At 52.2% G+C, this 27,623-nt stretch overlaps 8 protein-coding genes across 8 annotated transcripts; 5 read left to right on the forward strand and 3 right to left on the reverse strand.

The window, feature by feature from the left end:
* The first annotated feature begins 848 nt into the window (after positions 1–848).
* On the forward strand, positions 849–2,633 carry QC763_505830 (uncharacterized protein). Its single transcript, XM_062913172.1, has 2 exons — positions 849–1,635; positions 1,701–2,633. The coding sequence occupies exons 1-2, from the start codon at positions 1,573–1,575 to the stop codon at positions 1,851–1,853; spliced, it is 216 nt and encodes a 71-aa protein (XP_062764438.1). The 5' UTR covers positions 849–1,572; the 3' UTR covers positions 1,854–2,633.
* Positions 2,634–3,322: 689 nt separating this feature from the next.
* On the forward strand, positions 3,323–8,236 carry QC763_505840 (uncharacterized protein). Its single transcript, XM_062913173.1, has 8 exons — positions 3,323–4,169; positions 4,346–4,508; positions 4,635–4,802; positions 4,872–6,380; positions 6,535–6,653; positions 6,705–6,784; positions 6,847–7,006; positions 7,062–8,236. The coding sequence occupies exons 1-8, from the start codon at positions 4,102–4,104 to the stop codon at positions 7,474–7,476; spliced, it is 2,682 nt and encodes an 893-aa protein (XP_062764439.1). The 5' UTR covers positions 3,323–4,101; the 3' UTR covers positions 7,477–8,236.
* A 717-nt stretch (positions 8,237–8,953) lies between these two features.
* QC763_505850 (uncharacterized protein) lies at positions 8,954–10,015 on the reverse strand (the record flags this gene model as incomplete). The annotated part of the gene is made up of 1 exon (XM_062913174.1): positions 8,954–10,015. One exon carries the CDS (start codon positions 10,013–10,015, stop codon positions 8,954–8,956), a length of 1,062 nt encoding a protein of 353 aa, XP_062764440.1.
* Positions 10,016–10,341: 326 nt separating this feature from the next.
* QC763_505860 (uncharacterized protein) lies at positions 10,342–14,986 on the forward strand (the record flags this gene model as incomplete). The annotated part of the gene is made up of 2 exons (XM_062913175.1): positions 10,342–14,545; positions 14,602–14,986. The coding sequence occupies exons 1-2, from the start codon at positions 10,590–10,592 to the stop codon at positions 14,984–14,986; spliced, it is 4,341 nt and encodes a 1,446-aa protein (XP_062764441.1). The 5' UTR covers positions 10,342–10,589.
* A 381-nt stretch (positions 14,987–15,367) lies between these two features.
* Positions 15,368–21,047, reverse strand: QC763_505880 (uncharacterized protein). The gene is made up of 4 exons (XM_062913177.1): positions 19,462–21,047; positions 17,673–19,404; positions 17,486–17,612; positions 15,368–17,414 (listed from the first exon to the last, which is right to left on the reverse strand). Exons 1-4 carry the CDS (start codon positions 19,834–19,836, stop codon positions 17,318–17,320), a joined length of 2,331 nt encoding a protein of 776 aa, XP_062764442.1. The 5' UTR covers positions 19,837–21,047; the 3' UTR covers positions 15,368–17,317.
* QC763_505870 (uncharacterized protein) lies at positions 15,566–15,823 on the forward strand (the record flags this gene model as incomplete). The annotated part of the gene is made up of 1 exon (XM_062913176.1): positions 15,566–15,823. The coding sequence occupies one exon, from the start codon at positions 15,566–15,568 to the stop codon at positions 15,821–15,823; it is 258 nt and encodes an 85-aa protein (XP_062764443.1).
* A 268-nt stretch (positions 21,048–21,315) lies between the features above and the next one.
* On the forward strand, positions 21,316–24,142 carry QC763_505890 (uncharacterized protein). The gene is made up of 2 exons (XM_062913178.1): positions 21,316–22,326; positions 22,389–24,142. Exons 1-2 carry the CDS (start codon positions 22,252–22,254, stop codon positions 23,391–23,393), a joined length of 1,080 nt encoding a protein of 359 aa, XP_062764444.1. The 5' UTR covers positions 21,316–22,251; the 3' UTR covers positions 23,394–24,142.
* Positions 24,143–24,434: 292 nt separating this feature from the next.
* Positions 24,435–27,214, reverse strand: GCD6 (translation initiation factor eIF-2B epsilon subunit, GEF). The gene is made up of 2 exons (XM_062913179.1): positions 26,744–27,214; positions 24,435–26,684 (listed from the first exon to the last, which is right to left on the reverse strand). Exons 1-2 carry the CDS (start codon positions 26,894–26,896, stop codon positions 24,615–24,617), a joined length of 2,223 nt encoding a protein of 740 aa, XP_062764445.1. The 5' UTR covers positions 26,897–27,214; the 3' UTR covers positions 24,435–24,614.
* Positions 27,215–27,623: the final 409 nt, after the last annotated feature.

Below are 27,623 nucleotides of genomic sequence, written 5' to 3' on the forward strand. Positions count from 1 at the left end.
GGTACTTGAGATTCCGACATCATGACCCGTACCCCAATTCTTGCGCGCAAGTTGGCGAGGCAAGCTGTCAGGTAATGGCGTGGTTGGCGGTGGTCGAGTGCCCTGGCTCGCTCTCATTTGGCTGTTTCATCATGGTTCACCGAGATTTAAGAAATTGATGGAGGAAGAGCTGCTGAAGGGGGGCGCTGGTTTCCTTTGCTCCTCTAGGACAGCTACCGTAGCTTCGGTCTCTGGTGATTAATACTCCACTCTTTTGTTTGCTTTTTTTCTTTATTTTTCTGGTTGAACGAATGAGATTCTCCGGTTCTGGTGCCGTGGGCCTTGCTGCATGTTTTCGTTCCCATCATTAAAGCCAACTGATGAGTCGGGGAGCGTGGTCGAGGTCGAACCGGCTGCCGACATTGTGCTCTCGTCAGGTTTACGAACACGGCCTGGGCAGGCACCTAATAAACTAACTGACCAAAAGAAGCAACACCAATGAACAGATTGTCATAAGATGTTTCGCATCTGGGTCGAGTTTGCGAGCTGGGGGGTGAGAGGGAAGTGTGCTCCCAGCAATCCGGAAATACAAGACTTGAAGAATGCACGTCACAGACAGTCTACCCTGTCTTTTTACCTAAGATCCTCCCCGCGGGACTGGGGAGAAACGAGTGTAAGCATGGGTGTGAGTGATAGCGGAGGGCACTAACTACCCTGGTTACAACCGCATCTCGGTCTCCCCCGCCTCTCGCTTCTCACCAACAAACCTCGTAAGCCAAGCAGTCTCAAGTGTAAGAAGTGGTACCATGTTGGGCCATGCCGGGGCCCTAGTTTATGTTTTCTTTTGAGATAGTTGAGAAAACACAAAAGAAATTGGCTAGATACGTCAGGACAAGACATGGGTTTCACTTTGCTTGTCGATGGTTGCTTCTCGATGGATCGATGCCGGCAGCCTTCCGCCAGTGTCCCCATGTCGTGTCGTGCATAGGCTTTATCCCACTTGTTTTTGCGGGCGTCTCCGATTGTTTATGCTTGCCCCCAGTTTTTCATTAGCCACTATCCCCGAAGGCAAACCGATTTTGATAGTCCAAGACCACACACACACACACACACACACACACACACACACACACCCGGGCACACACACCATGCCACTTACCTACTCAGATGACCATTGCGATCGTTGCAACTCACTGCTACTGCTGAGGAAGAAGAAGTATATTAAAAAAAGCAATGTGACCGAGGAATTTGGTCAGTCGTGGTACCCTGTATGAATGGGGGATATATCTTTGTGCCCTTCCTCCCTCCCTCCTTCTCTGTCAGGTTTGAAGGATTTTCTTGAGCAAGCAAGCTTGTGAGTTTTATTATACCTACGGTTCTTACCTACTACATACAACGAGACTGTGCTAGCAGTTCAATTGACACTCTCAACGCCGGAAGTCCTAATCACTGCTACATCATCATCATCATCATCATCCTACCCACCTTACACACCCGCCTACCTACATACAGCCAGCCTTTTCTCCTTTTCAAATCAGCATCACCATTTTTCTTTATCTCACTTCCTCATTACGATTCCGCAAAGTTCTAAAGATGGGTAAGAGAAAGATGGACGAAGCCGCAGCCGAGCGGATCCGAGCAGCAAGAGGTGACAAGGTGGGTGGTAGCCTCTTCCCCATTTCACTCGATGTCATGTAGATGCTCACCATGTCCAACAACAGGACCCCTTCGCCAGACGGGCAGCAACCACGGTGCGGCAAAGCAAGCAGGGCGGCGAATCACCATCGGGCAAGAAAGATGGAAGCAGCAGCAAGGATGGCAAGAGTGAGGGGAGTGGTAGCAAGGGGAGTAGTTCCTCAAATTGGAGGACATAGGTCGATGGAGGGGGTATTGGGAAGAATGTCATGAGACATGACAAGGGGTTGGTGAAAAAACATGATGGGCTAGAATACTGAAGAATTCAAGGTTGCTGCTACTCCGAACATGCTGTTAACGTCTCCTGACAGGGAATGGTATGCATGTTGATGTGAAAGTAGATAAGATCTCTGCAAGATGATCTTACGTTTCCGATGTGTAAGAGTTTTAGTTGCTGGAACAGGTTTATGGCTATGGAAATTTGCACCACACACATCTACATTGACAGCTGGTATCAACCACCCCCACTTGGAGGGAGCTTTCGTTGCGTGGCTACCCCGGAGCCGAGGCATTCTTTAGGAGTATCTGTATGGCTGATTCCTCGTGGAATGTTCGGAGCGTCAGCCTCCCTTGGGCGGCCTCATGCTCGTCCGAACTAGATATGTTGCTGACAACCATGAAACTCGAACGGCATGAGACATTTTCTCGCCCATGAAGAGGCTGGCTGGCTGACTTGGCTGGATAAGTATGATGTCTTAACAACGTGGCCATGACGGGTACAGCTGGTGGATGATAGGTCAAGCTCACAGCGTGTCGTTGCTTCTTTTCTGCCGACTGACCCCCCTGTCAGCCATGTCTCTTCACGCCCCATGTCGTTGGAGGAGGCAAAGAAGCAAATGATGAACACAACGCGTGCCCGATAGCTTCTCTATGTGCTCGTTGAAGAGGAGAAAGTACTGGAGTGTTGTAACGAGAGGTTACAGTAGACTCGAAGAAGGGGTCAGGCTTCTTTTGGTAAGCCGCAAGATGACACCCGACACATGGAAATGGCGTACATCCAGCCCTGGAGTACAACACAGGGTGGAACAACTGAGGACCGATGAGCAAGCCATCGACCCTTGGCTTATACAAGAATGCACAGAAGCAGAGCGAGGGTGATACCACTACAGCCAGTCCAGCGCCCCTTCCACATGCCCAAGAGCTCGGCATCAGATGCTGTGTCCGAGGCCAACCATAGCACAGCAATGTGCCAGGCACACAGTGCATCGTTGAACCAGCGAGTTGTTCAGGGGACGATCCGATCTCTGAGTGCCAACTCGTGCAGTGGAAGGCTACACCAGTGGAATATGCCATGAGAAACAGAACTGAATACAAGGTAGATATGCATATATAAAAGACTCGTGATACTGGTGCCATGGGTAGTTGCGTAGCGGATCTTCTAGCTATCAATCAGCGTATGGTGGTGGCCTAGTTCAAGAGCAGGAGAAGCAATCATGTCCCAAGTCAAGGAATGACACGTGCCCTAAACAAGGAGAAGATAGGTTGTCAGTGGTTGGTGGTGGTCGAGTATGTCCTCAGACGTGGGATGGGAAAGCCTTCCAACCAAATCATCAGAGGCGGGCATCGTTCCACAACAGTAAAGCTACTGTTCACTGAAGCAACAGACAGTTTGTTTGGAAACCGAGTAGACAAAACAAACACCTCACGTGTGAGGTCCTCGCTGCTCGCCGACCTCATGTAGCGCTGCACTGCAGCGACGGCGAGTACCAAGATTGAAGGGCAGATGGTTGACAGAAACTGTGTTAAGAGCTCCTTACACAAGTGAAGGATGGGCACAGTGCGAAAGACTGCCTAACCCCATCAACCCCGCCAAACGATTGCAGGTGAATCCCTGTCCACCACGACTGTCACCTTTAACCCTCTTGGGAAACCACAGCCTCCACTCCCCGCCCCTCGAACCCGTTGAAGCAGCACTCGCGGGCAGCATCCCCGTCGAGCCTCCCACCATCCACCTCCAGCAACCAACTTACACCGACCGCACCTCTGTATCGCCCATCTGTCCATCTCGCTATCTTGTCGGCATATTCCACATTTCGAATAGAAAGGAGTCCGGTGTAGTAGTATTGCCTGATACCCCGACAGACCAAACCGCTCTGTTCGACACTCATCAAAGCCCAATCTCAGTCTCCAGTAACGGTCAAAGTTACCCCACGTCAGGAGCGGGAAGCACTCAGAGTGAACGCATTCCGTCATCGAGGCTCGGCTCGGAAGACGCCGAATTCGTCAACCACACAACAGGTCCGTCTCGGCAGACCAAGCTTCCCATTCGGATCCGGACTCCGGGCAGACCATCCGAGTTGTGCTCCCGTGTTCACCACGTGAGTCGGGGAGCCTTCTCGTCAAAGCCCCGCTCCTGGTTCATCTCCCTACAACAGCATGCCCGAGTAGCCAGGCCCCAAAGGAATCCCGTCTTCGAGAACCGGCGTGATGGACCCCACCATCCAGCGCGCCCTGAACGACAAGCTCTATGATAAGCGCAAGGTTGGCGCTCTCGAGTATGTTTTTTTTTTTTTTTTTCATATCTACATCACATTGCATAGACAGCTGCATACCCGGGCCCGCCCAGGCTGCAGGCAAACAGCCCCTTTCCCCTCCACTTTGCCCCTGATTCGATAATGGCTTCCTTCTTATGACAAAGGATGAATGTAACTTACATCAAACTCTCACACAGTCTTGAGCGCGTCATTCGCGAGGTAGTTGCCAAACAGGATAACGCCAGAATTGAGGCCATTCTCGACCAGCTGTGCAACGACTATGCCTACGCTGTCCACCAGCCCCATGCCCGCAACGGTGGGCTGATCGGCCTGGCCGCTGCTGCCATTGCCTTGGGTTCTGTATGTTCTTGTCTTCCCTCCTCTTCTCTGATCTTCCCCTACCGTCACCCCATTTGGGTGGCATGACACCTACGTGCTACCGACCTCTTGCTTACCCGTGACCGTCCTTCGGTTTGCTACGAACAGGAACTCGCCAGATACCTTGAGGTCATTGTGCCACCGGTCCTAGCCTGCTTCACAGACCAGGATGCACGAGTCCGATACTATGCCTGCGAGGCCATGTATAACATTGCCAAGGTCGCAAAGGGCGAAATCCTCATCTATTTCAACCACATCTTCGATGCCCTCTGCAAGGTAGGCAGTCTCACTTGTTCTCCTTTTTCCCGCATACCATTGTCTCACTTTCTCTCTCGACACCTCTAGCTTGGTGCCGACTCGGAACTGTCAGTCAAGAACGGTGCCGAGTTGCTCGATCGTCTCATCAAAGATATCGTCTCAGAATCAGCAGCAACCTACGTTTCCGTCTTGGAGCAGCCGCCGCCATACCAAGAGGACGATAAGGGCGTTCTGGATGACACGAATGAACTGCCAACGGCCTTCTCCCTGAAGAGGTTTATACCACTTCTTCGTGACCGCATTTATGCCATCAACCCTTTCACACGGACCTTTCTTGTGGGCTGGATTATTCTCCTGGACTCTATTCCAGACCTGGAGCTTGTCACTTTCCTGCCTGAATTTCTCGGAGGCCTGTTGCGATTTCTGAGTGACCCCAACCGGGACGTTCACGTGGCGACGCAGGGCTGCTTGGACAAGTTCCTCAACGAGATCAAGAGGATCGCCCGCATCAAGAAGGGGATCGCCGAGAGCAAAAAGTCAAAGGGCGAAGGCAAACGGAAAAGAGAGGACTCGGTTGAGAGCGGGAGCATACGCCCCACTCTCGAAGAAGGCGACGAGGTGGATTCCGAAACGGCAGCCGACGACGATGAGCTGGATAGCGAGGATGACTGGGTTCCAGGCCAAGACGTGCAGATCAACCACAAGGCGATTCTGGAGATTCTGACTGCCACACTTGACTCACCGCTGGGTAAGCCGCCCTTCGACAACGGTCGCCAAAAGACTGCTAATCTCACCCCGAATCCAGAAGAAGACGGACTGCTGGAGTCGCTCCGCTGGATTGTCGAATTTCTTGACATCTGCCCGGAGGAGGTACTCCCGTTTACTCCCAAGATTCTAGCTCATCTCTTGCCAGCAATGGCCAGTGGGGTTGAGTCAATTCGCCAGGCTGCCGCCAGGGTCAACACGTCACTGATGGACTATGTCGTCTCACTCTCTGACGATGCTGAGCTCGCAACCATTCCGCACCAGCTGTCTAGGATGCCGCACGGCGATCGCCAGGACGGAACCACAAGCGCCCGGGCATCCCTTTCCAGCTCGAGAGAGCTTGAGATACGAAGTCCCACCCCGGCCACGGGCAAGCCTCTTCCACGGACTCCAACCCCGGGCACGTCTGGCGCTTTGCAACCACAAGCAGATCTTGATTATGCCGCTGCGGTAAACTCACTAACCCTGCTGTTTTTGAACGACCACGAAGCCACCCGTGTCGCTGCCCTCACGTGGCTCATCATGTTGCACCGCAAAGCACCCAGAAAAGTGCTGGCGTTTAACGATGGCACCTTCCCTGCACTTCTCAAGACACTCTCTGACCCAGCCGAAGCAGTCGTCACCAAAGATTTGCAACTACTTTCACAGATATCAAGGAATAGCGAAGACGACTATTTCACCAATTTTATGGTAAACTTGCTGCAGCTGTTCTCAACGGACCGGAAGCTGCTCGAGACAAGAGGAAACCTGATAATTCGCCAGCTTTGTACCAGCCTCAGCGCGGAACGGATATACCGGACGCTTGCGGACTGTATCGAGAAGGAAGAGGATGTGGAGTTTGCTAGTATCATGGTCCAGAACTTGAACAACAACTTGATCACGGCACCAGAGTTGGCAGAACTGAGGAAGCGGTTGAGGAATCTGGAGACGAAGGTTTGTGCCGAATTTGTTGAATGCGTCGAGAAGCTACTAACTATGACTACAGGATGGACAAACATTCTTCGTGGCGCTCTTTCGATCGTGGTGCTATAACGCTGTGGCAACGTTCTCGCTTTGTCTATTGGCGCAGGCGTATGAGCAGGCATATAACCTCTTACAAATCTTGTATGCTTCTCCCTCTGCGCAGTGAAAGTGTGTCTACTAACCTTACAACAGTGCCGAGCTTGAAATGACAGTCAACATCCTCATTCAGATTGACAAGTTGGTGCAGCTCCTGGAGTCGCCGGTCTTTACATGTATGTCTGATCTTCCCTCAGCGTGTGGAATGGTAAATGGTGCTGACAGTTTGCCCAAACAGACCTTCGTCTCCAGCTTTTGGAGCCAGAGAAATACCCGCATCTGTACAAGTGCTTGTATGGCCTTCTTATGCTTCTTCCGCAATCATCGGCCTTTGCGGCTCTCAAAAACCGGTTGAACAGTGTTAGTTCCATTGGGTATCTGCATATTGCGCCGAGACCGTACGTCCCACCTCATGCCTGTTGACAGTATCACTTACTAACATGATGTTTGCAGCAACGCAACAACACCGTCGGTGCCCTCATTTGATCGCCCCAACCGATTGAAGGGCCGGGAAGAAGGCATCATCCGTTGGGCTGAGCTCTTGGAGAAGTTCCGGACGGTGCAAGAAAGGGCAAGGCGTCTACAAAGGCTGGGCGCAGACACGGATGATTCTCCGTTTGGAGTAGGAGATCTTAGGATAGGTGGGGGCGATGGAACCGGGGACATGAAGCCGGCGACAGGAAGAGAAGGCGGCGGGACAGGCCCTCCTCGGAATGCAGGAGGGGGCGGTAGGGACTCTCCGGCCGGCGGAACGAATAACGCGAACTCGGCACCATCGAAACCGGAACCGCCGCCAAAGACCAGGACTGGACTAGGGAGACAGCTGGGGAGGTTTGGGGTGGCTGGGCGAGGCAAGCGGAACCCCTGATCCGAATCTCTTGTTGCAAGTTGTTTGCCCCGCATCAACACCCAGCACTACCTGCCTGTCCTTTTGGAACCCATTTTTGGTTGTCAACTTTGTTCTGAAGCGAGCAGGCGAGCGCGCGAGTTTGGTTGATGGCTTTGACTGCTTGGTGCTTGATTTACATGATTTTTTGGTTTTGGGGTTTATTGTTTTTTTATTGCATAGCAAAGTTGGCCTCGTTTTGTTTACTTTATATCATGCATGCCTTGGTTTGGCTTTTTTTTTTTTTTTTTTTTTTTGGTCCCCTCCTATACTTGGTCCGTCCTGCCTTTTTGCTTGCTCAGTGCCACACAACAAAAGAAGACAAAAACATTCAGTGACCAAAGCTCAAGTGATGATATTCTTCTAACAGGTACAATCTATCTCTAGACCATCTACCAACAACGCAAACAACCCAGTCCCAAGTGACCCAACCCGCCAGACCCCCATCATCACAGCAACCGGATGCTAGTCAAGAAGAGCGCAGTCATCGTCGGACAGCGATTGAACAGAAACACGATTACAAACGCTCGCAAAGCCAGACCCGAGCCCGTAGTCAGACTCGTCAGCCGCCGAATGCGATACCTGTACAGCAAGCACGGAATCAGAGCCGGACGCGTGAATCGGCTGTTCAGAGCGGCGGCGGAGGAGGAGGAGGGAGTTCAAGCAGGAGCTTGAGCCTGACGCGCCACCCGACGGTCAGGAGCCAGAGCCAAGGGGCTACGACGAGGAGTTACAACCAGCATAACCTCGGGAGGAAGGCGAGTCAGTTTTACAGTCAGGGGGTTGGGGAGGCGGGCGTGGGGATCAAGGAGGAGAAGGAGATGGAGGAGAGGGAAGAGGGGGAGGAGGAGGTTGAGGCTGGGGCGAGGAAGGGTAGTCTTGTGAGTGGTAATGGAGGAGAGGAGGGGGATGTTGGGAGGAAGAGCAGTCTTGCGAGTAGTACTAACGCTGGGAAGAGTGGTGAGGGGGTCAAGACGGATAATGGTGTTGATGGGGTTGTTGAGGAGGGCGGGAGGAGGACGGTGAGTACGGCTAGTTCCAGTGGGGGTAAGGAGAGGGGTAGTATCAGGTGGGCGGTGAAGGATAGTAATGGGAAGGAGATTGAAGGGGGTAAAAATGGGGTTAAAGAGGGGAAGAATGATGATGTGGGAAAGAATGTCAAGAGTGCTAATGGGATATCAGTTGGGAGCGTCAGGGGGAGGAATAGTGCCGAGGTGGTAAAGGATGTCACTGGAGATGGCAAAGCTGCCAAGAATGGCACAGGGGCTGTTGCTGCGGAAGGGAAAAGCGGAGAAAAACCTGAGAATGGAAAGGGAGACACATAAATCTGAGAATCAATGAGGAATGATGGGATTTTGGTGCACATGGAGGGTCGTCGTCGCAGTGTCGAATAGTTATGAGACGTTGAAATAGAGTTGAATTTTGGCCGACAAAGGCATTCAATAATGCCAATCTCGTATCACCTCCTCCCAATTGTTCCGCTCCTCCCCTTCTTTGGCGTCTCTCTTTCCACCAACCCTTCAAACACACTATCCCTCCTCTCCGTCACCCTCGTCAACTCAATCCTCAGATTCTCCAACTCTTCCCTCGCAGCGTCAATATCATGTGGCAATCCAGCAAACACAGCCAGCTGGGCATCTAATTCCTTCTTCTGCTGCAACAACCCCAGATACGCCTGCTCTTGGACGTGAATCTCCTGAATGCTTACACTCTGATCTCTATCAGCGGATGGATTGGGGGATGCATGCGCAGACAGTTCCTGAACACGGGCCGCAAGGGTCTTGATCCGGCGCTGAGCAGCCAGGTTTGACTTTGCGAGCGAGGGATGGGGGTGGTAGCCCTCGCTTTTCTTGGTGGTTGTGTTACTGTTGTCGTCAAGTTTATTATTGTTTTCTTCTTCCGAATGTGACGACGATGGTCGAGGGCGGGCGTCGATTTCGGATGATAACTTTGAGAGCGCCTCTGACTCGGAGGAGATGTACGAAGTCAAGACGTCGATTCTGGCGAGGGTTTGTTCTAGCTCTGCCAGTTGAGATTGGAGGGACAAGAGCTCTGATGCTAAAGAGACTGGGTTGGGGGAGGAGGAGGAGTTGAGTTGGAGGGAGAGTTGGGCGAGGGAGGTTAGGGCTGTTGAGCCTTCACGGGTGAGTGAGTCCTCGAGAGACGTGAGAATGGATTCACGGCTTGTGGTGAGGAGGTCGTCTTTGGGTTGGTGTTTTTGGAGTTGGGCGAGGGTCTCGGACTCGAAACGGAGAAGCAAAGCACGCTCCTCGTCTGCGGCTTCGTTGGCAGCAGCGAGGGCCAAGAGGGCTTTGAGAGTGTCGGCATTGCGCTCGAATGGTGGAGGGGGGTGGTTGGAGGGGAATTTGCGGGCGAGCCAGGTGTCGATGTATGACCAGTCTTTGGCTGCGGAGGCGGCTGCGCGGGCGACGGATGGTGAGAAGATGGCGGTGTTGTTCAGGAGGTGAGCCATTGTGTAAGTGAGTGTGAGATGAGCTGTGAGCGGGGAATGTGTGATCATTTGGTGTGTGTCAAACTTCTATGATGGGTTTGATGGTTTCAGAAATATGCAGTCTTGAAAGTCATAGAACCTGACGATTCATGATTTTAAATGTTTCATCTCATCCCATGTGGTGAGCTTGAAAGGTGTCGTTGATGGGAGCCAAGACACCGGCAGACGTTAGGTGGGCTTGGTGGGCTGGTGGGGCGCTTCTTGCCAGCTTTGACATACCCACTATCACGAGAAGCTTCTGATTGGCTGGTAACTGCTAAAGTAAACAAACTCCGGAGGTTCCTTGCAGGGGTGCTTCCCGACACGTCCAAAGATAATTCTGGACGCGACTTCCTCACAAGCCCATGCGCGTGCCTTGCTCTTAATCGACAATTCCTTGGACTCCAGCCTGCTGCTGTCCTCCGTTCTCAACATTTTGCCTTAACTTTTTTTGTTCATTGCGCAGCATTTACCACCCATGACGGCGACGGCCTGACAGCAGCATTTATTGTTGTTTTTGTGTGTTTTTTTTGGCCATTTCATTCTCCACAGCAGCCCCGAGACTTTGTGATCGATAATCCATTTGATTTACCCCCCCATCGCCATGGTGCAGCCAGGCATTGGCGGTCTGGACACGCCACGGACCAACATTGGAGACGCGACATTCCTTGGACGCCAGCCAGACTTTGACCTTTCCCAAGAACTGTCAGATTTCCAGTCACCATCCAAAGACGCGAATTTATTACAACAGCTCCGTAATGGCGGCCGACCGACCCTCAAGACCCCGCGCGGTGGTCGAGGTCCTCTGAGGGATCGACAAAACCTCCCCGGCTTTGGAGGCAACGAGTTCACCCCCCTCCTCAAGTCTGCGACCCGAAACAGTGCCAGAAGATATGGCGCTGGCAAGGAAAATGGGCTGGGCCGGGCCTCGACTCTCAACTTTCTCAACAGAATCGACGAAGATATGACGCCTCTGCACGCCGGCGAGACTAGCATTTACCTTGGCTCTCGGAACACGTCGTCGATCGAACACACGCCTCTCCCCGAAGTGGACAGTAGTAGTGTTGCATCCACTCCGCTGGTCATGAGGCGGCGCGACAACAGTGGCAAGGGCCCACTCGAAGACGGCAACCAGCTCTCGTTGCGTGAGCAAGAAAACGTGATCGACAGAATAGAAAAGGAGAACTTTGGCCTCAAGCTCAAGATTCACTTTTTGGAGGAGGCGTTGCGCAAGGCCGGGCCGGGATTCAGCGAAGCCGCTCTCAAGGAGAACACGGAGCTCAAAGTCGACAAGGTCACCATGCAACGAGAGCTCCAACGGTACAAGAAACATCTTACTTCAGCCGAGAAGGACCTCGAGACATACCGACAACAGATTGTCGAGGTACAAGAAAAAGCAAAAAAGAAGTACGCCATTGAGGATCAAGGTGCCGAGCTGGAGCGACTTAGGCAGGCGCTGGAAGACAAGGAGACCGAGGTGGGTAAACTTCAGAGGCGGATAGAGGAAGAACAAAAGGAGCAGGACAAGCTAGGGAATTTGCAGGACGAAATCACCGACCTTGAACATGACCTTCGAAGAAAAGACGACGTCATTACACAGCAGGAGGACGAGATTGAGGATTTGAAAGACAAGGTGACCGAGTTTGAGGAGAAGCTTAAGGAGGCACAACGGCGTATGCTGGAGATGGAGGAAAAGGCAAAAGACTCGGACCGTCTTCACGAGGCCAAGGACACCATCGAGGATCTAGAACACAACGTACGGCGGCTGGAACAGCAAGTCGATGATATGAAGGACAAACTTCAGGACGCAGTGGCCGAAAAAGAACGAGCCGAGAATGACCTGGAGGAGCTGCAAGAAGAAATGGCAGACAAGTCTGTAGTAACCAAGGGTCTCTCTCGTCAAGTGGAAGAAAAGGTGTCGCGCCTGCAGGCTGAAGTCGACAAAGCTCGACAGGAGTGCGCCGTCGTGGCGGAGGAACGTGAGGTTCAGCAAAGGGAGATGGAGACCCTGCGGGCAAAGCTCAAGGAGGCTCGTGAGGAGCGCGATTCTGCTGAACGTCTTCGTCTAGCCATCGAGGGCCAGTTGAACGAGGAGCAGGGCTCACAACGAAAAGAGTTTGATGAACTCCGGATGCAGCTCAAATCGGCACGACAGGAGCGAGACGATGCCGAGCGAATCCGCCTATCTCTTGAGGCGAAGCTGGACCAGGCACAGGCCGACCTCAACATGCGCGCCGACGAAAAGAATCTCCTTCAGACCCGTCATGATGCCCTGACCAATGAATCTGTTTCTCTCCTAGGGGAAGTCCAAAGTCTCCAAAAAGCGGTGGAGGAGCTCGAGGAAAGTTTGGAACGGGAACAGCAGCATGCTCTTAACATGGAGCGCGATATCCAGAGCCAGTATAAGGACGAAATCGACCGCTTGAACGATGAGATCTCCGACCTCCAGGCCGAATGCCGCGAAAAGGATAACCTGTACGACAATGACAGCGAAAAATGGGAAACGGAGCGTCATCAACTCCAGGCAGAAAAACAGCGGGCCGAGGAGCGGGCTGCTGGTCTCCAGAAGACCATCGACAAGCTACGGGACACCGAGGGTGCTTTGTCGAGCAAAGAGTCAAAGCTTCAAGAAGCTCTACAAAGCGAGACAGAACGCCACAAGAAAGATGAGCTGCTTTTGAAGGTGCAGATTGAACAGCTCCGTTCAGATCTCAATGCCAGACAGTCCATGCTGGAGGAGCTTCGCCACGAACTATCTGCTGTCAAGGATGAGCTCCGGCAATCTCAGTTGGATTGCCAAGCACAGCAGGAAAAGATAGAAGCACTCGAGGATGAGGTTGAAGTTTTGCAGGCCACCATCGATGAAGAGTCGGAGAGGGCACGCGTCGAACTGGAACAACACCAAGATGAATGTGATCAACTAAGGCACGAGATCAACTTGCTCCAGATAAAGGCCGATTCCGCTCAGGCATCTTCCGCTGCGACCCGAGAGTCTACAAAGCAGACAAATGACAATGTGGCACGCCTCAAGTTCCAGCTTGCCGATGCTACGGAGAAGGTATCCCAGCTCACAAAGGAGCGGAGGACCCTTCAGGAGTGTTCTACAACTCTGGACGCCGAGCTCCGATCTGTCCGGGCGGCTCTTGAGGAGATGAGAGCGGAGCGTGATGAATTGGAGGCCCAAATCAACGGTCTCAAAGGGCAACATGGTGCAGACACTTTCAAGATCGACCAAGAGAGACTGGACCTCCGTGTCACCAGGACAAAGTTGGAAGCCGAATTACGCCGCTTGAAAGAGGAAAACAAGGTCTTGGCAGAGCGGAAGCAAGAGGTGGAAAGATCTTTGGAAAGTGAGATTGAGAAGGCTGCAGCTGAGGAGGATCGCCTTGGAGATGAGATCCGCCAACTGCAGGCCAAGCTACGTCAGTCTACAGACAGCCAGGAGCTTGCTAGCCTTCGCCGAACCATCCGTGAGATGGAGCGCCGTGTACAAGACTACGAAACCCAGCTTGCCGCTCCACAGTTGCCAGCTCAGGGACTTGATGGCAACAGTGAACTCTCGTTCCTCCAAAAAGAGCTCTCGGCAGCAAGGAAGAAGGAAATTGAGCAGCTCAAGTCGGAGGCCTCGCAAAAGGACACCATCAAGTCACTCAAGCGGCAAATATCCGAACTAGAACGGAAGGCTCATGAAGCAGAGATCAAAAGGTTTGCCTCTTCGCCATCTTCACAGGGCGGTTCCGCCCAGAAGAGTGAGATATCAGAACTCCGTCACCAACTCTCCACGGCCGCTCAGTCAGTACACGATCTCAAGAAAGCTCTGCGAGAAGCCGAACGCAAGGCCGAGGCCTCTGCTCGTGAGCTAGAGACCCAGCTTGAAGAGATCGAAGACGAGAAACTTCTCCTTGAGCAAGCGCTTGATGACGCCCAACTCGCCGCGGAAGAGTCGGCTGCTGCCCATGAAGAAGCCCTCAAGAAGCACAAGGCCAAGATGGAGAGATACAAGAGTGAACGTGATCAACTGGCCGCTGCCATTCGTGAGCAGCAGCACTTGAACGGCAATGACACCAACCACAGCGAAATGTCTCTTGAGGAGCGCCGTGACTTGCACAAGATGCTCCGCGAGTCTCAGCTCACTGCCGACAAGCTTGATCGCGAATTGCGCGAGCACCGTGAGGCGTTGGATGAGCTTATGGATGTTGAGATCTCACTGCGGAAGAAGCTACAACGGGCAAGGAATGAGAGGGCGGCCTACAGAACCAGCGCCGAGAAGCTCCAGAAGGATTTCAAGAAGCTTCAGGCGGAAAAGGACAAGGCTGTGGCGGAAGCAATGGCGGCTACCGAGGAGCGTGCTCTGGTTCGCGTTACTAAGGGTAGTGTGGACACTGACGCAATCATCAGAGCCGCCGAAGCTGCGGAGAGGAGGCATGAGAAGGAAATCAGGGGCATGGTCATGCAGATGGAGTGGCTCAAAGCCTGCTGGGACCGGGAGGCCAAGCTGAGGAAGGATGCGGCGTTTGCAAAGAAGTATCTGCTCCTGGAGGTGCAGATCAGGGATGCTTGGTACGTTTCCCCTCTGCTTGCTTTCTCACTAACGAATAATGCTAACAGCAAAACAGCAACAAGGCTGACTTGGCGATCATCAACCGGATACGGGCTGAGCTTAACCCTTCGAATCGTAATGCTCTTTCCCAGCTGAGCTCTGTTAGACGGTCGTCAGGCCAATCACACCTGCCAAACGGTGACAGCAATGCCATGGTTCTTTACAAGCAACCAAAACCACCAGCAACAAGGCTGAAACGGGCTCTCACCGCTGTCAGATTCATAGTGCGGATGCAGATGGGTGCCAAGGATTGGCAGAAGCATGAGAAGGTCCGACAGAGGCTGGCAGACTGTGTCGAGGAGATGCAGAGAGAAGAGAGGATAAGGAAGATGAGGGATCAATGGAGGAAGCAGGTCAAGAAGACTACGAGTAGCCCGGCTGGTAAGGCTGTGCTGGGGTAGACTGCAGTTTTACTGTTTGGCTGTGAAGGGCAGGGTGGGGGGTTAAAAGTCGTTATGTTTATTTCATGTTTGGTTTTACGGTGGCCTTGATGGAGCAAACGGATGGAATTCTTTTATACTTTCTTATACATCATCGATGGAGTACTGGATGGTTACTCTGCTACGGTTTTACGGGCTTGCACAAGATTATTGGCTGGGTCTATGGCTGGGATGGGAAGAGATTGCATCAGTGACTGGTTTAGATACCTCGGCTTGATATTTACTGTGTGGGCGGGTCACTTTTATGGGAGTTTACTTTGTATCATGAATTCAATGCTTTCTACATTCTCACATTCCAATATTGTTGTGTGTAAGACTGTCGAGAGTTGGAGAGGGGTTGGTCCTCATCGGCCTTGCATGTGCACGGGCCATATCACTTAAACCTTCCCTAACCCTTTCCAAAACCTTTCTTCACTCACTCTCAACTCATTTCCGAACTTTACATCCTCTCACCCATCGACTACATCGAACTGAAAGGATATATTCGAAATCCGGCTTCTTAAAATCTCTTAAATCCCTGAAAAGAATCTTCAAGCCAAAATGTCTTCTTCACCAGAACCCCAGCAGCAGCAAAAATCCCAAAAGCAAGTCGACGCCGAGTTCACGTCCTACTACCTCCAGCGCGCGACTCAAGAATTCGGGGAGGCTCTCGACGCGGTCCGCTCAGCCGATGACTTCAAGCCTGACTCTTCGATCGCCGTGTTGATCAGCGCGCTGCAGCAGGGGACTGGGATGTTTAGTGAGGAGGACAAGAGGGCTATTATCTGCTCGGAGGGCGCGGCGAGGTCGTCGAAGTAGACTTTTCAGCACATGGAAAATGGAATTTGGATGGTATTAATCTACTATATGGGAGAAAATGAGGAACGGCGTGGTGGATACAGCGGTCCGGAGGAGAGAGGGCGGGTTTCTTAGTTTACACGGGGGTTAGTCGGGGGAAGCTACGTAGATGACGATGGGCTCTAAAACGGCACATATGTCATTCGATTTGGTGAGCTACCTAAGAAATGGCTTGCTTCCTAAAGAAAGGCTTGGGGGGAGACGATTCAGTAAAAAGATACCCAGCAGTTTACACACCCATCATGCACACGGTGATGATAACAAACACTTTACTAGACAAATCTTGTCATATCAACATCGATCTCGATGCACAACATCCCATAACAACTGCCTGCCGCAGAGCATGTGCATATGCGCCCTCGGAAGAAAACACCTGTAGTGCCATACGTACTCCTAGAAATGCACACACATAGGCAAGTAACCGACCCGCCAGTTTCGTCCACGAGACAAGGCGTCCGGGACCCGGGTTGGCAGTTACATCTGGGTAGGTACCTTTACCAGGTAGATCAACTTCTTCGGGCAAAGCAGCCGCTCTCTGTTAAAGTGCCTCCATCTCACCATAAAATACCAGAACCTGCAAGCTGGTCACAACAATGAAAAATAACCCAGCCCTTGACCGATACTCAAAAACAGAACGCATACTAAGTTAAACAGCCCCAACAACCAGCCACCACGCATCATGGATAGTCACATACACACACAACCCAGCACAACACAAGACCTGAAACAAAAAACATAGCACCTAACCTCAAGCAAGCACAACCCAATCCATTGTATTCTTTGCAAACTCCACCAATATATAAAAACAGAATCTGCAAAAGCGCGCAATGTAATATGTAATGTACCAAAGGGGTATATGTATGTGTTCTCTCCCAATCAATCAAAACTCGCCCACCAAAAACGCAGCACACACCAAAAGCAGTTGATAAAGTGAATTTCCGTTTCCCCCTTCCTGCCAACCCCTCCCCCCCCTTCCACCAAAGTAGGTAACCGAGGACAACGGCCAATTTCGTTCCTCAAGTCCCTCCCGACAGGTGAATGAAAATACAAAAGTTAGGCTTCCCATTCACTCCCCAAAATCAAGCCCCATAGGTCGAAAACGCTAGCAATTAAACAACATAAAAAGTGATAGGTATCCTTTATAACCCATGTGATATGTCATGGGTGTGGTGGCTCTGTGCGTGCGTGTGTGTGTGTATGTGTGTGTGTGTGTGTGTGTGTGTGTGTGCGTAATGAAAAAAAAAAAAAAAAAAAAAAAAAAAAAGTCTATTTCCCAAGCCCGCCACCTCATATGTAACACCCATTAGATTAGTATCCCCGTTTCTTGTTCCTCGTCCCGCGTTTCGCACGCTAAGTAAAATCGTGGGTGACGTAGGTTAAAAAGGAAGGAAAAAGTGACAGGTCAAGGAAGCACAAAATAATCTCATCTCGGCTGCTGCTCATGTTGTCGAGGGATCATCTCGTGACGATAACGGAAAAGCCGTCCACCCAGGAGCCGCAGCTGCCGGTGACACCGCAGATGTTGTAGCCTCTGGGGGGTATCAGTGTGTGGCTAATACAAAGCACAGTCGTCAGCTTGACACGGCTACACCAATTCAACAACGAAGAAAGCGGACAACTTACGCATCGCCTCCGTGGGCATTACCAAACAATGGCGATCTTCTCCCCAAACTTGTCAAGACCTGAATAGCGTCCACCCAAAAGCCAGAGCGAACAAAAAAGCCGGTAATGTATTCACCACGGCGAATATCTAGATTGTGCATGTTAGTGGCTGGCTGATCGAAAGAGACTGAGGGAACAAGAAACTCACCCATATCAAAAGTGTCTCCCCCTTCTTTTCCGCCTCTCTTGCCAAACAATTGTCTTGAATCATCGTCATAAACAAACTCCAAGCCATCCACAGCCAAGCCGTGGTAAAAGATAATACGTGACAAGACCCGGTCTTGTCTCAAAGCACTGGTGAAGATAAATTCATGAGGCTGGCTACCCTCCAGCTGCGACGCTCCCAGCTTCTTGCCACGGTAGGCATTCTTGGGAATCCCAGGAAGAGCGCTTGGGAGTTTCAGACAAGACTTGGTCGAACAGAACTTGCTGCAGTCGTCAATATCCAATGAGCCACCGCCGTGGGACTTAATCGCCAGCTTGATGGTTCCCTTCCGCTTGCCTTCGGGCAGTCGGCTTCGCAAGTCCTGCTCGCTCAGCGTGACTGACCGTTGGACACTGCCATTTTCGGCGGGGTACTCGATCCAACTGTGACACACGTCATCCCCTTCGCCAAAGATTTCGATGAACGACACACCCGTGGCTGCCATGACGGTCAGGCCATCTACCGGCCATGCCTGCACGCTGTCATCCGAATTCAGCACCATGTCGTTTGGCAGTCGGAAGCACGGGTGGCTGCGAAAGCGAAGACAGTCCAGACGGTGCCAGGTGCACTCGTCCTCCTGTGTCACGGGACCGCCCTTGGACCGCGTTCGGGTCGAGTATGCTTCGCGGGAGACAAACGTACGGTTCAGCGTAACGTAGTCCCTCAGCATGACCCCGCTCTCCTGGTGTGGCAAGCCAAAGAGGTGCCCGGTTTCGTGCATGTGGGCGCCGATTCCTATGTTGGCCGCCTCCCACGAGCTCCCGGCATCATTGCAGTCGTTGCCCACATGGTTCGTGTCTGTAGGCGTACAGTCGGTAAAAGCAGGGACAACCTCCTCGAAGCTCGTTGGGTAGCTCTGGAGGCAATGAGACCCAAACACACCCAGGTGCAGATCGCCAACATTTCCGCCCAGCGCAGCATGTCCCACGATTGTCTTGGAGGCCGTGTCCCAATGGGCATCGAGCAGGAGAACCGACACGTACAACTTTTGTCCGGGTAGCGGTTTGAAATAGTCGCGCACAGCGTCGGCGGCAATGCCATATAGGCCCCCTGAGTCGGATGCATTAGGATTCTGCTGTGCCCTGTTCAGATTCCGTAGCTCTGCCAGTGTTTTGTCGGTTCGGATGACATGAACACGCGCCTCGGAGCGCATCGTCCCATTTTGCCTGTCTCGTTGGTTGACCGTGCCTGTCGTCCACTCCTCCTCAAACCTAAAAGTGCGACGGCCGAATTTGTTGCGCCACATCTGTTCCGCAGTAAAGGCTTGCCACAGGTACGCAGCCATGCGGAGCTTGCGGACCGCCGTGTCAAGGCCATTACCCTCCCTCTCGATCCTGGCCGGGACTGCATCGAACGTGCCTGGTGAATCCTTTGCCAACAGTATGGCAAGCTGCAGTGGTGGTGCAGCAACCGGAGGAATCATATGAACCGTTAGGTAGGAAGCGTGAATAGGGTTGGAAGATCCACTGTTGGCAAGCTTGGGGCTAGAGAAGTCAAAGCGCAGGCGATTGGCGCCGGGCATCATGTAAACAAGTGCCTTGAAGTGGGAGTTGCATACTGGCCACGAGACTGGAGGGAAGTTGTCGTCCAAGCGGCTCACAGTGACTGTCCCGTCAACCGACTGTTGAGAGGGGTCGCCAACTGTACCATAGACCAACAAAATCTTTTGATATGCCTAGTTCTATGTTAGTCTAGCTGTGCCGGACTGGGTTTCTCACATATGAACACCTACCCAGGAATTGTCTGGCACATTTGTGATCCGGGGCGAGTACTGGGACACCGGCAAACTTGGGCCCTTCCCGCCGTTTGAAACAGGTGACCCAAGACCTGCCATGCCTGATACGCTGTATCGGTTGCTGCCACCGTTGGGGTATGGCTGGGCTGATGGGCGTGAGAGACCGGCAGAGGACGGGGAGAGGAATTTGTCTGCCAATTGCAGATTCAAAGCGGGATCGGATTGCTGGCCGATCGATGGCGGCGTCGAGGACCCGGAAGTAGGAGTAGTACCGTTACTGGCGTCGCTAGACGTATCGGTCGATCGTTCGGTCCGGAAGCTTTGCCTGGACCGCCTCCGCAGTTCCTTAAAGTTGAAGAGGGACGGAGCCATGGCTGGAGCGAGGGATGCTAAGATGGGTAGTCTCCAAATTTCGATTCCAATTCCAGTTCTCCAACTCCAATTCCAACTACCAAGGGTCGAAGAAGCAAACGAATGTAATGCCGCAGCTCAAAAAAATAAAGAAAAAAAAAACCCCCCAATTGAAAATTGGAGAGGGAGATCTCGCACAGCTGCCCCGGGTCTCGCTCTGGTATACGAGAAAATCGAAAAAGAACGGGCTGCCAACGGTCAATGGATGGATCGTGGCGCAGATAGCGTGAGGGATGGGAGGAAGGTGGTGTAGGTGGGGGGTGGGGGGAAAGTTAGGTATTAAAGATGCGCCTGTGGTCGTCAGACGGTGCACTGTGCCTGCCCCTAAATGGAAGATGGTGTAGGTAGGACGGGAAGCGGCCGTCAAGTGGCACAACAACAGCTCTCGGAACGGTTCTGGTGTACGATCTTCCTTTTCGCAATCTGATCTGTGTCGCGCACGCAGCGAAGATATCGGCGGCAGTTGAGGTGACAGCTGCTGGGTAGGTATTAGGGAATAGTGTAGTGTGTAGTAGGTAAAGCTTGGAATGTGTCAATGACGTAGGGTAGGTCTGCAATTGGTCGACGTCTGGGTGATTGGGCCAGCGATGCAACCAGACGACGGGACTGGATCCTGTCAACTGCTGTATCCGGAACAAGGCAGCTTTGCAACCACGAATTTGGGTCGGCGAGAAGCGATAGGATGGGAGAGCAGGAGGACGGATAAGACGGGGGCAGGCGCTGTAAGAGCTGGTGAGAATCGGACAGCTCGTCCGAGATCAACAACCCGGCAGGAAACCGCCAGGGGCAGCAAGGGGGCTGAAAGGATGGCCACAATCCATCTGATTGCGTGAGCTTTTTGACCTCAATATATCTCTTGGCGAGAAGCTGGAAAGTGGAATTGATATGGGAAGTGGGCACTCTTGTTGACGACGCTTTCCACACTCCAAGACATCCAAGAGGATCCTGCCTCCACTCTTCTGAAGACCTCTTGGGTGCCATTCGAGATCGAAGCCAACCTGACAAGTTAGAATAAGGCCCATCGCAAAACAGGGAACGTCTCCCACTCAAGATATCTCTCAACTCTGGCTCCCGTTGTCTGGCCGAAGCAGGGCCGCTGACAGGCCTGACAGCTCTTCGGTCAGTCGCCGAGACATGGTCCGGTAGGGAGAGGCAACGAGGCTCAAAGCGGCGGCGTGTTATGTATAAAAGAGTAAGATCATAAGATGCAGTTCGATTGTTGTTGAGCGAGCATTGATCCACACATGGACATGGTGGAGAGCTTCCGACTTCAGCTCGCATGCAATTCATGCAAGTACTTGGGGTTGTTTTTGTTGCTACCGCCAGTCTACTATGATCGGATACTTGTTCCGGTGCTTTGTTCCGTGGGCTGAGGGCTGCAAGGCACCGTCTTTGCTGCTCCGGTGATGCAACGGCGCACTAACCGGTTCCTCCATGAAACTTTTCTTTCTCTTCCAAACGTTCTCTCGCGACGAACCGACCCCTCGCTAAAAGAATTAAAAGAAGTCAAAAAGCACACGACGGATATTTTCAGCCTGCCGTACCTGGGCCTAGCTGCCCATGGAACGTGGTTGGCTGTGGAGTCCCAACCGCCCCCTGATGCAAAAAGAGCCAAGACGCTGTCACCATATCGCAAACACTTATTATGATGTCGTAGCCCCGGACACCAGGTCGGCATCTTATGAATACCTTACATATAAGGAGCACAGGGCGACAAGGTCAGAGAATGGATAGGCTGATGGCGGCGGCTCCCGGGGTTTTGGGACATCATGTTGTGCATCCAATTGCGACACCCTTCTAGTAGACTTCGTCGATGATCTATCTGGATGATTAAAATTCGACTTCCAGATGCAGAACAAAAGGCTTCTTTTGGCGGGGATGAGGTGCAGGTGCCTGGCAAGGCACGAGGGGGTAGCCAGTGGTAACCGAACAAATTGGCGGGCCATAGCACCCCCCTGGACCGCCCTGTGCCGCAGACACAGGAGGGCCAGTGCTCAGCTAATCTACCGGTTTCCACAGGAATGTGAATTTGCTGCTCCAACCTCTTTGACAAGTATCAACACTGCTACTAGTATCTGTTCCCTTTCTTCACTCAGATATCTCTCGATCCCCAGGCTGTCTTGTTGCAGTCCTGCCCGTGTCGTTTCTGCCATCTTGTACCTCCTCGACAGCGCACCAGGCACACACAGGCGTTTCATCCAGAATCTTGCTTGGTTGTCCCTTCTTCCTGTTCAACGGCAGCGCTTAGGCGCCTTGCGGTCTCAGGGGACCCCATCCAGCCGAGCCAGGCAGACCTCAAATCTCTGACCTTCCGCCAGTCCCACCCTCGACCACCAGATCTGTACCGAACTGCCTGCGTGCCTGCAACCCGGCAACATGATGTCGTCGCCGTTGAAGATACATCCCGAGGAGGTTGCGGGCAAGGTGCTCAAGAGGGCTGAAATCAGCAAGGTATGTTCTAAGTACCCGGAAAGCGGCCTCCCTCCCTAGGTAGCTGACGGTGAGAAACTTAGATGGCCAGGAGACTGCAGAACCGCCTCGCTCTTGCCCAATTCAAAACGAAGCATGGGCTCGAAGACCTGACCCTCGATAAGATCGAGCCCAGGTTCGAGGACAGGATTCGGCGCAACCGCTATCCCGACGGTGACATCTTGTCCGACTCCTCTTCAAGCGCATCCGACCTCCCGTACCCCTCGAGAACATTGATGAGCTCCCCGCTCAAGGCGCCCATCTTTTCCGATGCTATCATGTCCAGCAATGGCAGCACCGGTCACCGAAAGCGCACATATGTCGCATCTTTTGATCACACCATGTCGAGTCCAAGCAAACGCTTTCGCCAGTCCCCCACCGCCCACAGATCCTTCAGCCACCCCCTGTGGAAAGACTCTGAACACCAGCTCACTCAGTCATCACCCATGAAACCGAAGCGACAGCAACACTTCACCACCTCGGCCGGTCCTGATCTGTCGTTTTATGCAGGCTCCAAACAAATCAGCGACGTTTACGTTTCTACAAACTATGCCGCCAATTCTGATGACGATGATGACCTCCCCATCCAATCCTTCCAGGCCAGAAACAGCATCCGCATATCACCACCCCGAACCCCACCAATGCGCAGCCGCAGCCTCATGAAGAAGCCCAGAGACAGGCAATCAGCAGCGGACAATGACAACGCGATGAACAACAAGACGGGCCAGGAAGGTGCCGACCTCTTGTTGTACCTCGCCGCCTCGCCCTCCCCGGCTCAACCCCGAACCAACAACCGGCTGATGGAGCCCCCCTCCACTCCACCACCAAAGAAGAACAACTTGGCGCTTCCATCCTCGATGATGACCACCCCGGGCGGAGGCAACCCCTTCCCCGCCACACCCGGCATGAACGCCTTCAACTTTGAAGACTTTGTGCACATGACGCCGAGCCCGGCGCAAAAGCCGTGGAAGACTCCGCTCGGAATGGGCGGCAGGACGCCGGCGAGTGTGGCGAGGAGAAGGCTTACGTTTGATGATACGACTGCTTGAGACACATTTGGGTCTCTAATGCTGGTGTTTATGTCCTTTTTTTACTTGTTGGTTTTTTCTTGATACCCTACTTTGCATCGACAAATTTGACCTGAATTTTTATTTATAAACAAATCCCCCTGTTTATCACCGCCCCCCCCCTTTTTTTTTTTTTTTTTTTTTGGCTTGTCGTTTTTGAGCAAAGCAATGGAGTTTAGGGAGTTGGGATGCCTTTGTGTTTTCTGTTTTATTTTTATTTTTATATCATGTCATTACACTCTCAACCACCAAGAATAACAAACGCAAACAAATCTTGATCGGCAAAGTTTTTAATTATTACCCTTCGACCTCAACGTACTTTTACACACAAGTTTCTGCTTTTCTTTTGCTGCGCTGTTTTTTTCTTCTTTTTTTTTTTTTCCTTTTTTTTTTTTGGGAAATGATGGGATGGATGTATGGATGGGACAGAGGATTGATTCAAGGAGACTGGGAAAGAGAAATGATGGGTTTTTGGTGCATGAATGTCTGGTTGGCTTGGTTGGTTGGCTTGGTGAATGTTTTGTTGTATGTAGGGGAGTGGTAGCGGTGTGAATTTTGGGTTTGGAGCTAGGCTGGCTAGTGGTAGTGTGCACGCGTTGTCTGTGTGTATGTGCGTGAATGTTGTTTGTATGTACAAATGTGTGTGCTCACATAGGCGGGAATCGAATTGAACTTGATAAGAGCATCTCTGAGCTTGATTTGCATCATTTGCGATGAACCAGTGAACGAAGAAAAAAGACGCGTTCACAGGAGCGCTTTTTTTTTTTCAGCTTCCTACGCGTGTTTGACTCGCGTTTTCACGCGGCATTTTTCGCACCCATGAGACCCCTGCAGCGTGAACTTTCGTGACTTGGATGTGCAAGAGGTGGGTTGGATCGTGACGAGGGGTTAAAGTGCTTTTGGACCAATCATCTTACACCTTTGCACACCCTCTTCTTCCAAAGGTGCATAATGTTTGGAATGGACAGGAACAAGGACAGCCAGTGACCATCAACTACCATCCTATTTTTATATACCCCATAACTTTTGATTCCCAGTCATGAACAGTAAAAAGCTCGAATCATAAGGGTATCCATCTATCCTAGGAGGAGTAGGCTGTGTGGCACGCTATATCCCACCCATTTGACGATGACACCAAACACCGGTTGGCTATGCACACCTGTCAACGATGCTGACCCAATGAACTTGGCATACTCCTGCAGCTTAATCGCTGTCCTCATCATCCTCATCCTCATCACTATCCTCCTCATCCGCCTCCTCCAGCCAATCCACCAAAACCTTGCACCTCTCCTTGACAGTGGTCATCGTGTCACCCTCGTCAGCTCTCCTATCAGCCCACCAAGCGAGAATACCATCCTCCTCAAGCACATCCAAGGTGTAAAGCTGCTGAAGCAAAGCAGCAAGGAGTGTCCCAGCTCTACTAGGCTCAAGTCCCCTAACGCTCACCAGCCCCTTCTGCAGCGCAAGCGCAAACTCGGTTTGTTGCTTGACATCGTCACCACCAACACCGACATCCTTGATGAACTTGACGGCCCCGTTCTTGTCTTTGAGAACTCTCTCGGCAGCCTTGGCTGGTTCCAGACCACCATGCTCTGGGGTCAACATCTCGGCCGCACGCTTGGTAAACGCAACGGCAATAGCGCGGCGCATGGAGCTGTCTGAAGCGTTGTTAGCCAACCTAAGACCCATGAACTCCAGCTTGGCCGAGTCAAAGTCTGCATTGTCATCCCCCCGAAGAGCGTCCACCAAGCCATTGACTGCATCACCGTGGAAGGCGTCAAGTTTGGAGGCATCGTCAGAGGTAAATGATGACAGGCGCTCCCTCTGCCCATCACCAGCATGCAAGTATCCAGCATGCTCGTCATCCTCATCTGAGTCATAGTCGTCCTCTGATGCGAGCGTAGAGACAGATAATGTGGAGATGTTGAGGCCCTCGAGTGAGTAGATGAGGTTGTTTTGTAGCTGGGCTGGGTCTCCATCACCCTCATCATCAGAATCCGAATCTGAGTCGTCTGCCGTGACGCTGTAGACGGCACCCTTTCCACCCGGCCCCACAAGAGAAGCGTCGTTCTCAACGGGCTGACCGTTATCCGTCTTGGCGGAAATCCGCGCTGGTAGCTTTGTTGGCAGCCTGACATCTCTATCGATCTCCACATTATAGGAAATCAGGGACCCCTCTGGGATTCGCACATTCGCTCCAATCTTGACACCGCCTGCCAATATCGAGTGCGTAATGACGGCACCATCCTCAATGGTGGAATCATCAAAGATGTAGCTGTCCTTGATCTTGACATTCTTGCCAACCTGACACCTCCTCCCAACAACGCTGCCCGAGATAACGCTCCCAGCCTTGATGGATGTGTCCTTCCCAATGGCCGACTGTAACACCTTGCTCCCTCTTTCTACCAATACGCCCGACTCGACGAAAGAGTTGTTCTTGACCTTCTGGTATGATTGGTCGTGCATGAGGTTGCTGTCTGGCGCAAAGGGGAGCACCCATCGCTCGAGAATATCCTTGCTGATGCAATCGTACATCTGCAGGTTGCTGGCACGGGCCGCGTACCCGTCCTCGAAGATCTCAGTGTAGATCAACTTGCCGTTTAGTTCCCAATCCTTCAGCACACCATGCAAAAAGTTTTTCCTCGGCAGCTCATAATCGAAACTCTCAGACCACAAGGCCAAGACATCGGGTGTGCAAATATCGATACCGCAGTCGATAAGGTCGCTTCGTAATTCGAAAGATCCGTGCTTGAATACTGAAGGGTCCAAAAGTAGTCGTCGGTCCTTCATTAATGGGTGGATCTCATCGTACTGCAAGCACCTGCCGTCTGTGTCACCGATAACAAAGACAGGCGTGATACCTCGAGCTTTGGCGGCTCTGTGTGGTTCCTCTCCAACGGAGCGCAAAACAACTGTCATGCAGGCATCGCGGTTCGCTTCCCTTCTCGCTCTGTGCTTGGCCAGGATGCCATCTAGCTGGATGTTGGCGACCAGGTCACCATGGACGAGAATGAAGTCGCCCGAGATCAAACTGCGCTTGTCCAGGTCGCGAAGAAAGTCGCCGACTGAGGTGGCGTCGGATACTCGGATGAACTCGAGGGAGGAGAAGGGGGAGATGGCGCTGTTGGGGCTCCATCGTGTGGACTCGTGGATGTATTGCTCGATGTCTTCGGAGTGTGTGCCGCAGTATATAAAGACCTCCTGTACGCCGTTCGAGGCAAGGAATTCGAGGGTATACTCGATGACTGGGATGTTGACCAAGGGGAGAAGACACTATGGATGGGATCAGTCATTGAGAGTTCAATATGGTCGATTTGTAGCTGGGGGCATACCCTAGGCTTATCCAGAGTGAATGGTCTGAATCTGTCTTGGAAGTAATCGGCAATGATCACAGCCTGGAGGGCATCCTCTCTCTTGTCATCGCCGCCAGCCTTGGCAGGCTTCTTGCCCTTGCCGGCGGCACCCTTACCACCTTGTTTGGACATGTAGATTTTGGTTATCTTTCTGGTCAGTGATTGTGGTGGGTGCGATTGCCAGGGGTAGCTCAGGTTGTGGATGGTAGCGCCTCGGTTTGGGCAACGCAATGACGGAAACGGCCAGAGAATGAAATAGCTGTGCAAACCAACGTGTGAGTCAATCAATGCCCCCCCAATTCTCGAAACTTTAGAAGGTGGGACACCTCATGTGGGGCGCGGGGTAAATGCGGCTTGCAAGGCTGAGGGACGAGGCTCCGCCTTGGAAAGTAAACCGGAGTTGATATCAGATGGGAAGAGGCACATCAACCTTGAATTTAATGATTTGGGTGCTGGAATAGATGTAATTTTTTTATTCTACTTACAAGCTAATTCTTTTCAATTCATAATCACAAACGCTGCTGGCATCCGTCTATCTCCCTCCAAGGAAGTCATTCAGCCTTTCTCGCAAGTCCTGTTGGATTATCTCTGTCAAGATTCTCTACCATATCTCCACGATGATGCAGGCACCATCAGTTGAATCTATTCATGAGCATGACTTTCTAGTTCTCTCCATCAGTTTTTGATCGCGGAGCACGAATACAACAGCCCCTCGCCAAGGCCGTGATTACACGAACCATACGGTGCACCGTGCTCTGCCGACACAGCATGACAGGGGTTGATATTGCGGCGCCAGGAATGGGCCGGGCTAGAACGTCTTGTGAAACAGAAAACCGGACCACATTTTCTTACGCTATCA

The sequence above is a fragment of the Podospora pseudopauciseta genome (genome assembly GCF_035222475.1).
Source record: "Podospora pseudopauciseta strain CBS 411.78 chromosome 5 map unlocalized CBS411.78m_5.2, whole genome shotgun sequence".
Lineage (NCBI taxonomy): Eukaryota > Fungi > Ascomycota > Sordariomycetes > Sordariales > Podosporaceae > Podospora > Podospora pseudopauciseta.